At 41.0% G+C, this 18726-nt stretch overlaps 1 protein-coding gene across 6 annotated transcripts in view; it reads right to left on the reverse strand.

Moving 5' to 3' along the window:
- Nucleotides 1-18726, reverse strand: part of HDAC10 (histone deacetylase 10) — a 177485-nt gene that overhangs the window by 16208 nt on the left and 142551 nt on the right. For all 6 annotated transcript variants that reach the window (XM_056573747.1, XM_056573752.1, XM_056573749.1 and 3 more), the window contains exons 12-15: nt 10958-11064; nt 6757-6824; nt 2067-2301; nt 1564-1651 (exon numbers count right to left, since the gene is read on the reverse strand). In XM_056573747.1, coding sequence (XP_056429722.1) covers nt 1564-1651; nt 2067-2301; nt 6757-6824; nt 10958-11064 — 498 coding nt within the window. The remainder of the gene's footprint in view (nt 1-1563; nt 1652-2066; nt 2302-6756; nt 6825-10957; nt 11065-18726) is intronic.

Raw genomic sequence — 18726 nt, forward strand, 5'->3', positions numbered from 1 at the left:
TATATGGAAAAATAAAAAAATTATAGGGTCAGAAGAGGACATTTTTAAACATGCAAATTTTCATACAAAAAGTTATAAATGTTTTAAAAGAAGTTAAACAAAATCAACCCTATATAATTTGGGTATCGTTATAACCAGAACATAAGGTTTACTTTTTCCGAAAATTGCTCTGCATAGAATAGGAAGCCCTGTAGATTTTGTGGTGATATGATACAAGTCATTAAAGTACAATTGATGGAGCAAAAAACAAGCCCTCACAGGGGTCTGTAGGTGGAAAATTTTAGAGTTATGATTTTTAGAAGGTGAGGTGGAAAAAATGAAAGTGCAAAAATGAAACACCTGTGTCCTTAAAGGGGTACTCTGCCCCTAGACATCTTATCCCCTACTCAAGGATAGGGGATAAAATGTCTGATTGCAGGATCTGCTGTTGGGGACCCACGCAATCTCTCCAGCAGCTTCCCGAGTCATCAGCTCTACAGAGCTAAGTTTGCTCCGTGGCTGATGACTCACGCCCCTCCCATAGACTTGCATTAAGGAGCGGGGCGTGACATCACGAGGGGGCGGATGACTCGGGGGGGGCTTCAGGAGAGATTGTGGAGGTCCACAGCAGCGGGACCCCCGCGATCAGACATCTTATCTCCTATCCTTGGATAGGGGAAAAGATTTCTAGGGGCGGAGTACCCCTTTAAGGGTTAAAAAATGTTTAACTTTTTGGACAAAAATGAGTATGGTTAAAATTGTCCTGTTCTGACCCCTATAACTTTTTTTACTTTTCCATATACGGGGATGTATGAGGTCTCATTTTTTGCACCGTGATCAGTATATTTTCTTTTCAGTACCATTTTTAATTTTGATGGGACTTTTTGATCACTTTTCATTCATTTTGTTCTGGTATATGAAGTGATCAAAAATACACAATTTGCCACGCGGCGATACCAAAAAAAAGATTTTATTTAAAATTATGTTTACATACATTTTATATGGTAAATGGGAAAAGGGGGATGATTTAAACTTTTAATATGAAAGGGGTTAATGTATGCTTTTTAAACCTTTATTGAACTTTTATTTTATACGTTATTAGTCCCCTTAGGGGACTTTTAGGAGGAATCATTAGATTCCTCATACAGATCAATGCAGTTAAAAAAAACTATCGATTTGGGTGTTCTATGCTCGATTGATAGAGCCTGCAGACAGGCGAACCACCCCACTAGACCACCAGGGATGGTTTAAATGTCCTTTTAGATGCTGCTGTCAGCGACGATCTAAAGGGTTAATAGCCAGCTGCAGCTATTGCTGCATGCCGGCTATTAGCTGCGGCCCTCAGCTAACAAAATCAGCTGGGGATCCCCAGGCTTGAGTCAGGAGCCTGCTCCATACAAGTTGAGTGGCACCATGACGGACCATTAAAAAAAAAAAAAAAACAATCAGCTGACATTACACAGGGTGATTTTGGCCTGTTCAGCTGATAATTGCTCCATGGAAAAATTTACTAAAAAATAAATAAACAAATTAGAACACTTTAATATTACAACGTTTCTTTACTAAGCTTTACTAGAAACTCACCTTCCTGTTAACAAGTTTTTCTAGAGCAGGTAGCATTTTAACCACAGAGTTTAATAGATTTTTATTTAATTGTTCTTGATTGAAGACCCTAAAAAGGAGAATCAACATATTAAAATGGTATACAGAAAAATATGCTTTCTTCCAGAAACAGCACCACTCAGTTTGGGTGTGGTGGTGCAGTTCAGTTCTATTGAAGTAAATGGAACAGAGGTGCAACACCACAGGTGTGGCAACATTTTTAGAAAGCAGCCATGCCTTTCTTATCCTGGGTAGTCCATTTAAAGCACATTTCTTAAAGCATTGTAAAAACAGAATATAAAAAAAATGCTATGCTACCACACAAGGCCTAAAAGTGTACCGCCCCCTATAGAAAATAGCTTTCCTGATTTGAAGGAGCAAGCTTTTTTTCTTTAGGATAAGAGCTACTTTGCATACTTTAAAGAAATGTATGTAATTGTTGCCTGATTTATGTATTTAAAGATATTTACATTCAAACAGCTTACCGTATTGTATTAATCGCTTGCTCTGGGCTGGCGGCATCTTCTTCTAACTGCATACCTGCAGGCATGTTCATTGTGTTCTCTACAGGAGCTACCAGAAGGGCTGTCACTGGGGGTGTCGGGTGCAGGATCTTCTTCATGTGATTTTCTAGAAACTCATCCATATCAGATATATCTGCATCTAAAGGCGCAGGCGTTGGCAATCCTTTTGTGCTTATCTCCTCTACTAATCTTGTTTCTTTCCAGAATAAAAATAAACAAACTTTTTAGTGGCTTATTACTATTACAAAAGCATTTATTAAAGCTCTTTACAAATAAAAAGAAAAATAAACATAATTATATCCAAGATCAATACATTTTGAGGGAACTGGTCTACATTTTTGAAATGTTAAAGGTTCACATATGATTATGCAAGTAATAAAACTGCATAAATAAATTGTATTCAAAGTTTTTCCAACTAAAAGGTTTCCTCAGTCTAGGACCATCTGGTAACTATTTCATAGATCAGGTTAAATATAAGCTGCCTTGTCACAACTTATAGTGTCCCTCTAATTATTAACATTATATATTAACATTTATATATAGTACGAGACAGAATTTAACTTTAGTTAAAGCTTCCCATAAAATACTGGTACCAGTTGTTAGCCACTATATGGTATTAAAATTATCTAAAAACTGTCCCAGTCACTTAAAAAACCTTTTGAAATGTCTTAGAGACTGAGCACTCCTCTCTATGCGTGATCAAGACAAACCCATAGACTTGCATTGTAAGGTTATCTCGATCACTGGGGGCATAGCAAACTTTTCCTGGCTCATTTTCCTGATCGTGGGGGGTCTGAACACTTCATCCTCGACCAATTAAAACTTTTGTCTTTAGGACATGTCAACTGTTTTTTTTTTTTTTTTCAATTGACTGTCAGATATAAAAACTTTTGATATGTTGTAAAGCATGCAAAACCAATAGCTTTTGCAATTGCTTTCATTAGAAAATGTTCAGTATTTCTGAAAAAAAAAAACAGTCCAACAACTGCCCCCCTGCCTGCTTGGACACATACTAGTCCTGTTGTGTCCATGCGTCATCACCTATGTCATGGACACACTTCCTTGATTGACAGCTGTGAGCGCAGGGCTAACAGCTGGAGGAAAATTTCTCCCACTGTCAGCTTGTGTCCCACTACTGTCAGTGAGGACAAGCTGGGAGTTGTAGTTTTGCTAATGCTAGGGGAGATGTGAGCAAACAGCATACTGAGGGAGGGGGCGAAGACCTGCACAGTGAGGCCAAGCCCCATCCCTTTGAGAGGAATTCAGACTTGTGAGCTAAATTAAAAGTCTAATAAAAAAATAAAGGTGCTAGACACATAAAAATTAGATGTACATGGCCAGGATTAGGTACTGAGTGATATATTTAAAAAATAAAATAAAATTGTGTGATCCGACGGGTATGCTTTAAGTCAGTGTAGTAATGTGACCTATGACCTGTATGCATAATAATATGCATGCTTTCCTATGTAAAATACCTTTTGATCTATTTTTTACCTTGCTCACTCTGCTTGCGGCCCTACTGAAGGCTGGGTCATGTTTCTTCAGGAGCATGATGTGCTCTTTTCCGCCCCCTCTCCAATGTCATGAGGTCTGCACAAACATTTTTACATTTTCACAGCTTTGTGCCTAATGTGCAGGCTTTATATAGCTCTAATGCAGCCATGTAAACCTTATGGGTTAAAAGTACACAGGAAACACCTCCTTTTATGCCAAAAAATAAACATTTTTACATATGCAAAGATGTGTGCATGCTTTTTAGTACAACCATGCGGAATGGATATGGTGCAATTACACATGAAATACGTTCATAAAATGACCAAAGAGAAATCATTTTGCACACATTTTTTACTATGCATTTTATATTGCTTATTAGTGTGTGCTAGAAACGCTCCTCTTCTGAACAGCAAGTTGTTTGCATCTCATCTGGATCTCACAAGGTTTCAGCTCACGTTGGTGAAAGCTGGATTATACATTGCACTGAGGCACAGCAGGAGGGGTCTTACTGAATCCAATGGGAGAGTATTTTAGGCACGTTCTGTAACTTGTGTAGAGGTCATTGTGCAGGAAGAGGTTGGGTGAGCTCTTTCTATAGACTACTGTAAATGCTGTGATTCTCTATTATCCATATACTGAGGTCACCTTTCGGTATAATCCTGCCTGTGATAAGTCGTAGACTACAGAAAAGTTTTTCTACATAACGTAAAGTTTCAGCTTATTATTGGGCCTAGTGCCCAGAATGGAAACGGCAAGAGCTGAGAATTATTTTATAATATCAATAGTTAAAATGAAAAATTAGAATACAAATGAACACAAATTCTTACAAGATATGTTTAACATAGAAACTTAATTTAAACAAAATGTAATTTACTGATGACACATTACGCACCTTTCACAATATAAAGTTGCTCCGTTAAAAGACCAGTTATAAACTTCCATTAGAAAAGCCTTAAAAACGGATGTTAAATGGCAGTTACAAAATCCCATTAAAGTCTATGGGATTTTTTGATTATCGGTTATGACCCGTTATAGCCCATCATGAATAACGGACGTTATTTGTGACGGAAGAAAAAACGGCACATGCACAAATTTTTCTTCTGTCACAAGAAACGGGTAAATTAATGGCCATTATTTTTAATATTGGAGTCTACGGCAAACGAATGAGCCTTTATGTCATCCGTTTGCACCTGGTTTACAATATCCGTTATTACTTCTGAGCATGCTCAGAAGAGGTGACATCAGCAGACTAATGCAGTGCTGAGGGACTACTACTACTCCCATCATGGAACAGACTTGTTTCCATGATGGGCGTAGTAATTCCCCGGCTACGGGAGTCTGCCGGTGGCTGGGGAGGCTACACATTAGTGTTTGTTCTACAAACCCCATCATGGAACAGACTCTGGTCCATGATGGGGGTTGTAGTACCAGGGCTGAGGGATTGATGGCACCGGGTCTCACTTCTGAGACCCAATGTGATTAGAAGTTATTAAACAGGGGAGCGGGCGGCATGCTCCACTCCCCTGCGATGTACGATTTTATTTTCATTTTTAAATTCCCCGCTGGGAGCCCTGAATGGCCAGTACTGAGGAGCTATTCAGGGCTCTCCGTGGGGTTTTCAAATAGAAGCGCTGCGGTGGGGAAAAATATATAGAATCGCCTGCTGTGCTATATAAGTCTTGCCTCCCGCAGCGCATTTATATAGGTATTGTCCTCCGCAGCGTATGTGTATGTACATTCCCCCCGCAGCGCTATCATATGCTCCCAGAAGCGCTATGAATGAAAAGTATTCTATTAGCAGCGCATCGGGCCGGGAAGCCGGCTGGCCTGATGCGCTGCTGAAAGAATACTTTTCTTTCACAGTACTGCGGCAGCATATATACATAGAAGCGCTGAGGGAGACAGATAACGCTATATGTCTGGCCCCCACAGCGCTTCTACAGCGCTATGAATGAAAAGTATTCTAACAGCAGCGCATCTGGCTGGCCCGATGCGCTGCTAATAGAATACTTTTCATTCATAGGGCTGCCAAGGCATTTGATTATAGAAGTGCTGTGGGAGCCAGACATATGGATACATGTCTGACCCCTGCAGGGCATCTATATACAGCTGTGACAGCGCTAGAAGATGAGAAGATGCCTGGGCAGCAGGCAGGGTGGTGGGGAATCGTACACATGGGGGTAGGACTGGGCAGTATGACCCGAGGGGGAGGGGCCAAACCGGTATTGCGGTATGGGTTAAAATTCATATCGTGCAGCACAAAAATGTCGGTATTCGGTATGAACCGGTATACCGCCCAGCCCTACATGGGGCCAATAAAATTAACATACTTAAGGGGACGCACTGAAGTTTAAAAACCCCGCCGGGGAATTAAAAAATGAAAGCTAAATACATTGTACATCTCAGGGGAGCGCAGCATGCTGCCGGCTCCCGTGTAATAACTTCTAATCACATCGGGTCTCATAAGTGAGATCCTATGCGATCATTCCCTCAGCCCCTGTACTACAGAGTATGTTCCATGATGGGGGTAGTAGCACAAACACAAATGTAGCCTCCCCAGCCAGGGAACAAGTCTGTACCATGATGGGAGTAGTAGTAGTCCTGGCTGTGGGAGTCTGTAGGCAGAGGTGTTAAAATGGTCATACAATAAAGGTACATGACGGTTGTTATAATGGGTCTTAACGCATGAATGTGCCGTTATTTTGACGGACATTATTCAGTCGTTAGCACCTGTTATTATACATCCGTTTTTACACATAAAACGGATGTTTAATAATGGATGAATACTCACTAGTGTGAAAGGAGCTTTAGATGTAACTCTGCCTAACAAAGCAAATGCAGAGGTCTATGCCATGCATAGTGTCTGGAAAACTGGATAACAATCCTTATGGATACAGTAATAACTATCATGACTAGCTGTCAAACAGCACTGGTATTTACATAAAAGATAATTCAGAAACCCCTCAGTATAACATTCAATTATTTCAGACAAGATATGAAGTATTTTTTGCAATATCCATTAAGAGAGAGATGTATATATATATATATATATATATATATATATATATATATATATATATATATATATATATAAAAAAAATAAAAATGAAAAACAAGAGGTAAGCTAAGAACTATAACAAAAAAATTAAATAATTACCATCATGCAAAAAACACTTCCAGTATGGGGAATGTACATGCCTTGCATTCTGTATGGATTCTAAAGCACTATAAAAAAAAAAAAAAAACATTAATGCTCCTTTATATATGTCTAACGTGCATAGCAAGTTATCCCAAACACTGTGGACAGTGTACAATTTACAAAAACACAACTCCCATTACTAAAAGTGTCTATTACTTGGATAGTGTAAACTTAGGCTAGACAGTCTATAAACGTTCCAGATTTATCAAAGAGGCTGTTTCTTGATATGTCCTTCCATTGCTGAGATATGTGGGTTAATATTTTCACAATTCAGGGAGTGAGACAGATGGACATGAACCAAATTTAAATAATGGGAGTGAATAAAGTGGTTAAAACATATAATATTGGTGGCACAAAGAATGTGCAATAGATTTTGGCACAGACTTCTAGTGCATTTTCAGTAGTAAATATGCCTCTCCATTTTTTTCATCCCAAAACAGAACAATACCACAATAAAATAAAAATAAAAACCTAAGAAACTTTCTCCTAAACATCTCATAATGGGACTACTATAAAGTGTCTTCTGACATCCTATGGTGAGAACAGGTCAGTTAAATTACCAAACTATCTGCATGGTGAATCAAACCAGCAGACATGTGTGTCAGCTAACACACTAGAAAAATACCACCTCCAGGCAAATAGACTCAAAAATGCCTATAAAACAATGAAAATTACCCGTACTAAAGTGTATACTAACACCTATTAACATGTAAAAAAAAAATAAATAAATAAAAATAAAAAGTTATGTATCTACTTCTGTTAGTCGAAGTTCTGGCTGAATCCCGGCATTCTGATCTGTTTTCTTCAGAATGCTGGGTTTGTGCGGCCCTGGTCGTGACGAGCGACCACAGACGTCATGCCTCTTCCAATAGACATGAATAGAGGGGGCTTGGTGTGATGCCCTGACCACCACTGCTAGAACCGGGTGCAGGGCATAAGATCGCGAGGGGTCTGTTGGATAGGGAATAAGATGTCTAGGGGTAGTACCCCTTTAATGGGCAGGGTGGGTGATAGCTTTCCTTAATCTAATGCCCTGACTCAATATTCTTAGCAAGTGGTTTTAGCACCCTTAGAGGGGCTGTCCTCACACAACCTCTCTGATGTCTCCCATAATACCCTTTACTTCCTACGCAGTTCTTTTAGCTGTAACATTAAATTCATCAGGGGAGAACAAAGGATACAAAGAGAAATAGATCTTATATATCATAACTGTTCAAACAACTGGAGACAAAAATGTAAATGGCCACTGTCATTAGAAAAAACTGGCTAGTAAAAATTCCTAGCAACATGTCAAAAGTCTGAACACGTAGACTCCTGTCAATCCAAACTTTTGAATGGAAAGAGCAGACTTCAATGAAGAGAACCGTCTCACACAGAGCTGACCGACCAGGACACGATAAGGAGGATAAAAGTGGACTTTAATAACCAAGATGCAATGCGTTTCGCTGCGCATGCCTGTACGGTCAGCGCCGTGTGAGACACTTCTCTTAATTGAAGCCAGTCCTTTCCATTCACCTGTTATTCACCGGAGGGCAGCAGACGACCTGTTGTCTATTGTATTTTCAACATTGCTGTGTATGGTCTTACACAACCTCCCAGGGTGAGCAGTCATCTAATCGTTCTCTCACACCGAGTACTATAAGTATTACCCTATGGAGTTTCATTTCTTCAATCCAAACTTTTGACATGGCGCTAGGACAAGTCACAAGTTTTTCCTAATGACAGAGGCCATTTACAGGTACTATATAATACTGGTCCATCTCTATTCAAGCTGTAAAAGATAGTCAACACCATAGACCATTTACAGTGCTACATCGTGGTAAGTTATATCAGTACTGCAAGCCATACAAATAACATTCATTACAAACCTGCTGAGACAGCAAAACATGGAGAACCTATAGCATAACTAATTTCACGCAGCAATGATGGCTAACTCACAGCACCAAGGAAGGGGCTGGGAGCAACTCAGGACAGCAGTAGCATTGGCCTACTGCAGTGGAGATCACCACATACAGTTAGAGCTAGAGCAGGAGTTTGTATACACTTTGGTATGGGTGATTTTTAAAGCCTTGAATACAAAAAGCAGGGGTGTGGAAATTTTATAAAAAAACTACTGGTCCACGGGACTAAAACGGAGCAAAATCTACTTGTCCTTCATGACGATCCACTTGTCCTGGCCCATTTTCGCTTTACACTCTCGTTTTTTCCTCCTTGCCCTATTATAGCCATAACTAACTGCTATAATGATAATTTTTCCATAACATACTCTCCAAAACAAAAACAAAAATATTAGTGAAGTGAAATTGAAACAGTAAAAGATAATTTTGCAGATTTGGTGGTTTTCTTTTCTATGTCATTTACCTTGTGGTTGAGCTAACATGTTATTTTGATACTTTAGACTGGCCTGATTACAGCAATACCAGTTTTGTATAGTTTGTCATATTTTACAAATAAAAAAATCAGCATTTTTTTGATTTTTTTTTATTGCAATTTTCTCACCCCTGTAGCTTTTTAAAAAAAATTTTTTTTGCATACCATATCGGTACCATTTTGGTATTGATCTGACTTTTTAATAGCTTTTAACTTTTTTTCCTGGGATATTATAAAAATTGCAATTCTGTGGTTTGGTATTTTTATTTACATTTATGTCATTTACTGTACGGGATACATAATGTTATATTTTAATAGTTCGTACAATTACGCACGAGCGATACCAAAAATATGTTTATTTTTATTATGTATATAGGAAAAGGCGTGATTTGAACTTTTAGTATGGAAGGAGTTAATGTGTATCTTTTAAACTTTTATTAAACATTTTTTTCACACTTTATTAGTCCCTTAGGGGACTTTTAGGAGGAATCACTAGATTCCTCATACAGATCAATAGAGTTCTATTGAACTCCATTGATCTGCGTGCCCTGCGATCCATTGATAGAGCCTAGTCAAGCCAGGCTCTATCAATGACATCAGGGAATCAGAGGTAAGCCCTCCGGATACCTCTATAGTGGAACATCCCCACCGTGATCACGCTGCACGCTGATTCACATGTCCCTTTAGGCGCCGCTGTCCGCTTTAACAGCGGCGAACTAAAGGGTTAATAGCCAACCGCGATCGGGATCTCCGCATGCTGGCTATTAGGGGCGGCCCCCCAGCTACTGAAAAAGGCTGCAGAGTATGGAGCGGGCAGGAATCAGAAGCCCGCTCCATACTCCCCTGTGATCGCCACCGTGCTTGTCGAAGTCTTTCAGGTCCGGCTTTGCTTGCCCGAAGCAGGGCTAAGGGCCTGAAAAATTCAACTCCCCGGCGCCCGGAACTGCATGTCCACATCCCTGAAAAGTTTTATTTCTATGGTAGAAAAAGAAAACAATGCCTCTAGATACTTTTGGTTCCCTTCATATCTGGGTAAACAATAGGACTAGACAGGTTAAAATATAAGATTCTGAGATGGCAGAACTCTGCAGTGCACCATATAAGGTCACAAAAATACCAGAGATATGGAATGTTACTACTGCACATCAAGATGCATTAAAGGGGATGCCCTGTCTCAATCTTTTTTTATTGAAGTGACCACAACAACCAGCTGATCTCTGCAGGTCCAGCTAGCTATAGAAACTAAAGCTGTATCCTGCCATATATTTTCTTTGTGGTGGCAGTACTCTTACTTATAGAATATGATTAAAGGGGTCCTCAGGATAGGTATTCAATATCTGATCAATGAGGTCTGACAGCTGTTGGCAATTCCATGGTGAATACACTACAGGGAAGAGAGCGGTAAGCAAATGTCTCCTTATAAAGTGTAGTGGCCATTCTGGGTTACTGCAGCTCAGCATACATTTACTTCATGGGAAACTGAGCTGCAGTAACCCAACAAGGCTACTAAACATTGTATGAAGCTGTCTGCTACTGGTCATCAATCAGATATTTGAGGCCATGAATGAAGAAGTGAACGAACACCTCTATAATCTATTAAGGATTTAGGTATATGGGAGGACAATGCCTTCGATAAATTTGCCATTGCCACACAAGTTTTATATGCTCACTGTAACAAAATGCACCAAGGAAAAAGCAATCCTAGATTCTAAGTATTCATTATCTTAACAAGAATGAAAACTGTCTAAAACAAAGCATGGACAGAATATAGAACAAATACAAAGCATACCTGTAACATGGTATCATTTCTCCAGACAACCTGGGTACTGGATCTCTGAGCAGCGTTCTTACAGTCATAGAAACAGATTCTGACAGAGAGCGTAAGTGGTATCCACCCTGTGAGAAAAATGTACTCTATTATTCGTTTCTGTGCACTAGAAATGTATTTCCACGACCAGATCTAAATAGCCTGACAAAATTGTAGTTAAAGGACACAGACAGACATCATTTTTAATAGATCTCTGTATGTTTATTGATATAAAATGCAGAATATTCATTCATAAAGTTTTGCTTGCTTAAAATGGTATTCCTGTTTCTTTAATGAATTTGTTTGCTTTTACAAAAAAAAAAAGAAAAAATTTTTACACATTTATAATATACAATAATATAATAAATACACAATTTAAAGAGTACCTCCTTGTTAAATTTTATAATCCTCCCAGTTTACTGACCCCCTCACGATAAACTACCCCCTGCCTTTATTTTTATTATGTGTTAGTTTTCTACCTTGATATTGCTATGTATTTTGTGCTCAGTCTCAGTGAGCTCCACAGACTGGGAGGGGGCGTTACCCAGCAGGCATGACATCATCCGAAGCCATACAGGGGAGAACTTCCTCCCTCACTCTGCTATAAACAGCCCATAGCAGTTCAGTGTGAGATTAGCTCCGATTGGATAAGGCTGCACCCCCCCCCCCCCTTAGCATTTTCTGTTACTGGACTACCAGATCAGCAGGAGTCCAAAGTATGTGCAAAATATTGGGGAAAATGTGCTCTGGACAAGCAGGGAGACACCTAGTGGCAGCTTTTTTATCCCCTTAAAGATTCAGGGTTTTTCAGTTTTTTGCACTTTCGTTTTTTCCTTCCTACCTTTTAAAACTCCTAACCCTTTAAATTTTGCACCTAAAATTCCATATTATGGCTTATGTTTTGTGCCACCAATTCTACTTTGCAGTGACATTAGTCATTAGAGATGAGCGAAGTTACAGTGATTCGATTTGTCACTTCTCGGCTCGGCAGTTGCTGACTTTAGCCTGAATAAATTAGTTCAGCTTTGAGGTACTCCGGTGGACTGGAAAAGGTGGATACAGTCCTAGGAGTGAGTCACCGGAGTACCTGAAAGCTGAACTAATTTATGCAGGCTAAAGTCAGCAACTGCCGAGCCACGAGATTCGTGACGAATCGAATCACTGTAACTTCGCTCATCTCTATTAGTAATTTTACCCAAAAGCGGAAAAAAAATTCATTGTGCAGCAAAATTAAAGAAAAAATGCCATTTTGTAACTTTTGGGGGCTTCTGTTTCTACGCAGTGCATTTTTCGGTAAAAATTATACCTTTCCTTTATTCTGTATGTCCATATGATTAAAAGGATACCCTACTTATATAGGTTTGATTTTGTCTTACTTCTGAAAAAAAAAAAACTACCTGCACGAAAATGAATACGTTTTAAATTGTCATTTTTTGACCCCAATAACTTATTTACTTTTCCACATACGGGGCAGTATGCGGGCTAATTTTTTGCGGTACCATTTTTGTATTAATCGGACTTTTGGATCACTTTTTATAAATTTTTTCATGATATAAAAAGTGACCAAAAATACGCTACTTTGGACTTTGGAATTTTTTTGCGTGTATGCCACTGACAGTGTGGCTTAATGAACTTTATATATTTTTATATATCACATGCGGCAATACCACATATGTTTATTTTTATTTACACATTTTTTTTTTAAATGGGAAGTGATTCTTACTTTTATTAGGGAAGGGGTTAAATGATCTTTATTAACTATTTTTCACACTTTTTTTTGCAACGTTAGAGCTCTAGGGGCTATAACACTGCACACACGGATCTTCTACACAGATCACTACCATGCATTAACATGGCTATGATAAGTGTTATCGGCAGTCGATTGCTCAAGCCTGGATTTCAGGCTTGGAGCAATCAATCACCGATTGGACGCGCCGGAGGCAGGTAACAGACCCTCCGCTCGCGTTTTAGGTGATCAGGACAACGCGATTTCACGACGCCGGGAGTGTATTTTTGTTACTTTAGACGCAGAAATCAACTTTGAACGCCGCATCTAAAAGGGTTTAATTGCGCGTGGCACAACGGTCGGTGCCGCACGCTATTAGCCCAGGGTCCTGGCTTTCATTAGCCACTGGGACCGACCCACTATGACGTGGGGCGTGACCCCGCGTTATTGACCGGGACCAGGCGCTGGGCGTACAGGTACGCCCTGCGTCTTTAAGAGGTTAAACACAAATAAAACATAGGGAACTTCATTATTTTTTTTTGTAGTATGTGTTTTTTGCAGTGGTAGTTTTCCTCATTGCATTAAGCTTCTCGGTTAGCATGATCAAATTGACTCTAGCTGTCACCCTGTCTATGGACAGGGAGGATTGCTTCCAGTTGGTGGCAACATGAACTCGGGCAGCTGATAACACAAAATGAACCAGTTTGAAAATCCTTTTGGGCATTTTAGGGGGGCGAGCACTGAGAAGGCAGAATGTAGGTTTAAGAGGACAAGTATGAGGTGTAATCTCCCTCAACATATTCAAGACAGAGATCCAGAAAGCACGAACTATGGGGCAGCTCCACCAAGTGTGATACATGGTGCCTAAGTAGCCACATCCCCTAAAGCAATAGGGGGACATGGAGGGGAAAGCAGCGTGGAGCCGAGTGGGCACATAATATGTCCTGTGTAGGAGACATCTCCATAAAGGAAACTTGCGAGCTGCCCTTACTAAGAGTCTCGCAACACTTGCCACTTTAATGGGAAAAGCATGGGGCTAAAGTCAGATTTGCATTGTAACATGAAGGGTCATTTACAATCAGGTGGCGGGGAATTAATGAAGCATTAGAGAATGGAGAGGAGGCCCTGGCGATCAGGGGAGTAGAGAGCCAAGGATTCATAACGGGACAGGGAAAGGTCAAGGAGGATAAGAATGAAAACACTTGACATGTTCTCAGACATTACGACCCGGAGGAGTGAAATGTTGTGAGGAAGCCTCCACTGTCAATAATCGCTTGTTAGAAACAAAATCATAAAGTCTACTTAATTTATGAGACTGCCACCAAGAAAAAAGGCATTGGTTCAGTCCTGGTAAGAAGATAGGATTACAATACAATGGAGTGAGAGGGGAGGCTCTGGACTGAAGGGAAAATTTGAATCGGATCATTCGCCATAAAAAAAGAGAATAAAGGGTGAGTAGTGCAAAGGAGGGGACCAGTTGAGGAATCGGTGGAAGGGACCAGAAAAGAGCAGAAGGAAAATGAGGGGATAGCAAAGCAGATTCAAGGCAAACCCAAAGAGGGTTGCAAGAAGAAGCATGAAATAAGGTAAGTTGAGAAAGCCGGGCAGCATAATAATATTTAGAGAAGTTGGGGACTGAGAGGCCACCTAGGGGTTTGTGAAAATGCATGATTTTATGGGGAATGCGAGCAGGTCTATGTCTCCAAAAAAATTAGAAGACCTCTTGCTGAAGGTCTGAGGGAGGGGAATGGGATAGGGAGGGTTACGAAAGAGATATAAAAGATGCAGTAATACCACCATCTTGACCGCGTGGACCCGGCCCACCCAGGAAAGATGAGGGAAGACCAATTTGCGGAGATCAGCACAAATAGACCTAAAACGCTTAGGGTAATTGGCGGAGTACAGAGATGTAATAGAGGGTGTAAGAGTAATCCCAAGTAGGAAAGCTTATAGGTAGAAATTGATCAACCATGACTTTGGTTTCCCACCCTCTGAGTATGGGCAGGGACCCCACAATAGAGGTTCTCAGACATAGAGTTGTTCACCCTCAACCCCAACATCTGACAGAATTCGGAAAGTTTGGGAGAGAAACCAATGGTTTCGTCAAGGTTAACAGCAGGTCGACCGGAAAGAGGCCAAGTTTATATTCTGTCTGACTGATGAGTGGACCTGTTTAGGAGGAGGGTCGCTCGCCAGGGGTTCCACTGCCAAAGCAAAAAGTGCTGGGGAAAGTAGACATCCCTGGTGAGTCCCCCGGGATATTCAGATTGGTAGTGGGTTATCAGTAGGGAGCTTCAAGTATGCCGAGGGCTGAGAGTACAACAAGCGAAGCAGATGGACAAAAGGGATGGAAAAACCCATGCCGGATAGGACACCAAAGAGATAAGACCAAGAAACGCTGTCGAAAGCCTTCTCTATATCGAGGGCTAAAACGATAAAGAGGGGTTGAGGAGGTGGTACACCAATGCATAACATCCAGCACTTTCCAGACATTGTCCGGTGCCTGTCGACCAGGGATGAACCCCATCTGGACCCCATCGGACCTCGGGATAGTGCAGCTTAAGCACTACTTCGCGGGTAATGTCCGGATTGCGAGGGCAGGCGAGAGCCCGATGGATTCTGCCCGTACGGAGCAGGTCAGGAGCCACCTAGGGGAGCAGGGCGCTGAATAGCGTCGTGGCTGCGCCTTTCAGCGGTGGTTTCCAGCAGACCGTGGACCCGCAGGTTGGCGCGGTGGGATCGGTCCTCCAGTTTGAGCTCTAGGTTCAATCTCAAGCTTCTCAGCCCGAGAATCAATGTCCCTCCGGTCGGTCTCCGCCACATCAGCTAGTTCGTCCTGCTTACTTTCATTATCAGCCACCCGCTGGCCTAGATCTTGAATTTGCTTAGTAAAATCACTCACCGCCTTTTGCAGCTCCGTGTGGAATAGCTGTTTAATATGCCGGAGCATCGCTGCAGGGGTGAGGTGAGAAGAGCCAGCAGGATCATCTTCATCTGTTCAGAGAGAGAGGGAGACACGGGCGCCATCTTGGAAGCTGGGGAGGTCAGAAAGAACTGCGGGATTGACTGCGACAGAGCCTGGATAAGTTTCGGCTTGGACTTCTTGGAGGAGCGGGACAACTTTAGAAAGCTGTGGGTGCAATTCCCAGGGCGCTGTAAGGAGTTGGATAAATTGCGGCCAGCACAGAGCTCACATCAACTGCGACCGTCCTGGTGAGCTGCGCGAATGCGCCTCCAGAACTTTATTTTTTTTTTAAACAAAGTACATTAGAAAGATTTTTTATTTACCATAAGGAGTGCAATAGCAAAAACATTTTTAAAATACCAGTGCAATAGACCCAAATTATATACATTATGGATATGCCCTGTGTATTGCATTCATGGGCTAACTGGATAAAGGACTGAACGTCGCCTTGGTCACGTGACCCCAGTCACTTACTTAGCCTTAGGGTTATATGACAGAAATAGTATTGCCACATCTGTATAAGTGTATGTGGGCAGTTACGTCATGTATATTAGAGAAGCATATGGTTTCTTACAGCTAATTTAAAAAACAACAGATTACACTTTAAAATATACAATGGAACATAAAGTTAATATGCGGGATAAAACATGATGTACTTTTGAAGACAATTTATATTATAATGCTACTTCATAAGGGCAGGACATCTTTTTTTAGTTCAGCACATGGGAAGTTTTAGTGGACAGATGCCCATATGTGACACTCGGAAATAACACATGGGTTTTATAGAACCCAATTAGTAAACCTGACTCATGTCCAAACAGTAACAAGATACATAACTTGTTCTATTTTAGAAACAGGCACTATTCAATTTGCTCCAACAATTTATATGCCTTACCCATCAGCTCTACAGCTTTCCTAATAACACAGGACTTATGCTCTCTTAAAGGGGTACTCTGGAGGAAAAAATGTTTTCAAATCAACTGGTACCAGAAAGTTAAACAGATTTGTAAATTACATATATTTAAAAAATGTAAGCCTCACAGTAGTTTTCCACTGCTGTATGCAACAGAGAAAGTTATTTCCAGTTTGACCACAGTGCTCTTTGCTGACACCTTTGTCTGTGTCAGGAACTGCCGGGAGCAGAAGAGGTTTGCTATGGGAATTTGGGCATGCTCTGGACAGTTCCTGACACGGACAGAGGTGTCAGCAGACACCTGTGGTCAGGTTGGTAAGAACTACACAACTTCCTCTGTAGTATACAGCAGCTGATAAATACTGGAAGACTGACTATTCTTAAATAGAAGTAAATTACAAAAGTGGTATAACTTTCTGGCACCAGCCGATTTAAAACATTTTTTTCTTCCAAAGTACCCCTTTAATGGTGCTCAAAAACTAGTCTACAGATTGTAAAATGACCTCCTATCCTGTCCTCCCATCCCGACCTCCCATCCAGACCTGTAATACACGTACCAGGTAGTGAAATATTTCCAGCCGTACGGAAGTTATGTGGGAACATACATTTCCCATTGATTTGCATGGGACTTTAAACGAAAACTCCGACCCTCACAAATGGGGGTAGTTAAGGGTTAAATTAACTATTCTATATTTTAAGTGGACATATAAGTAACATGTGACCAAGTTTTATCGAAATATCTCCAGCCGTTTGGAAGTTATGCAGTAACATATTTCCCATAGACTTGTATGGGACTTTTAACAAAAACCCCGACCCTGGCAAATGGGGGTGAGTAAGGGTTAAATCACCTATCCTATGTTTGTTGTTGACATACAAGTAACATGTGTGCCAAGTTTCATGTTAATATCTTTAACTATTTCGATGTGATTGTGGCATTGCCCGGTTTTTCCTTCCTAATCCTTGTTGGGGAGGAAAATAAACAAAGGAGGAAGCTTTTGACTTCATAACCCGTCGTCATATATTGTTGTCGTATCCAACCCCATATCCCGACCTCCTGTCCCGTCCTCCTATCCCGACCTGTAATACGTGTACCAGGTATTGAAATATCTCCAGCCATACTGAAGTTATGTGGGAACATACATTTCCCATTGATTTGCATGGGACCTTAAACGAAAAAACCCCGACCCTCACAAATGGGGGTAGTTAAGGGTTAAATTAACTATCCTATATTTTAAGTGGACATATAAGTAACATGTGACCAAGTTTTATCGAAATATCTCCAGCCGTTTGGAAGTTATGCAGTAACATATATTTCCCATTGACTTGTATGGGACTTTAAACATAAACCCCGCCCCTGGCAAATGAGGGTGAGTAAGGGTTAAATCACCTATCCTATGTTTGTTGTTGACATATATGTAACGTGTGTGCCAAGTTTCATGTTAATATCTTTAGCCGTTTGGACATTTTTGTGGAACATACATACATACATACACACACACACACACACACACACACACACACACACACACACATTGGCCCTCATTTACTAATGTCAACCAGACTCTCTTTGTCGGGTTGTGCGACCAAATGTGTGTCGCATAGCCCATGCGACACAAATTTGGTCGCACAACCCGACAAAATATATCATCACTCCGAGTGTTTTTTAAACCCGTCAAAATGGGCGTGGTTATCACAAAAAGGGGTCGTGTTCCTGACAAAAAAGAAAAAACACTGAGTATGATGAAAAACTCACAGGAAAACCTGTGAATTTTTCTTCACCAAAACCCGACAGCTTTGAGCTGTCAGGAAATGACTCAAAACGGACTAAATCCTACCCCCATCATGGAACAGGGTCTGTTCCATGTTGGGGGTAGTAGTACAGGGGCACAGGAGTTGATCGCATCGGGTCTCACTGCTGAGACCCGATCCGATCAAAAGTTATTAAGCTGGGGTGCGGGCGGCATGGTCCGCTCCCCAGCGATGTACGATGTATTTTACTTTCATTTTCAAATTCCCCGCCAGGATCCCTGAATGGCCGGTACTGAAGAGCCATTCAGGGATCCCGGCAGGGTTCTCAAATAGAAGAGCTGCGGTGGGGAAAGATATATAGAATCGCTGGGGGGAATGTATATGTCCCCACAGCTTCT

This window comes from Hyla sarda, chromosome 4 (genome assembly GCF_029499605.1).
Source record: "Hyla sarda isolate aHylSar1 chromosome 4, aHylSar1.hap1, whole genome shotgun sequence".
NCBI lineage: Eukaryota > Metazoa > Chordata > Amphibia > Anura > Hylidae > Hyla > Hyla sarda.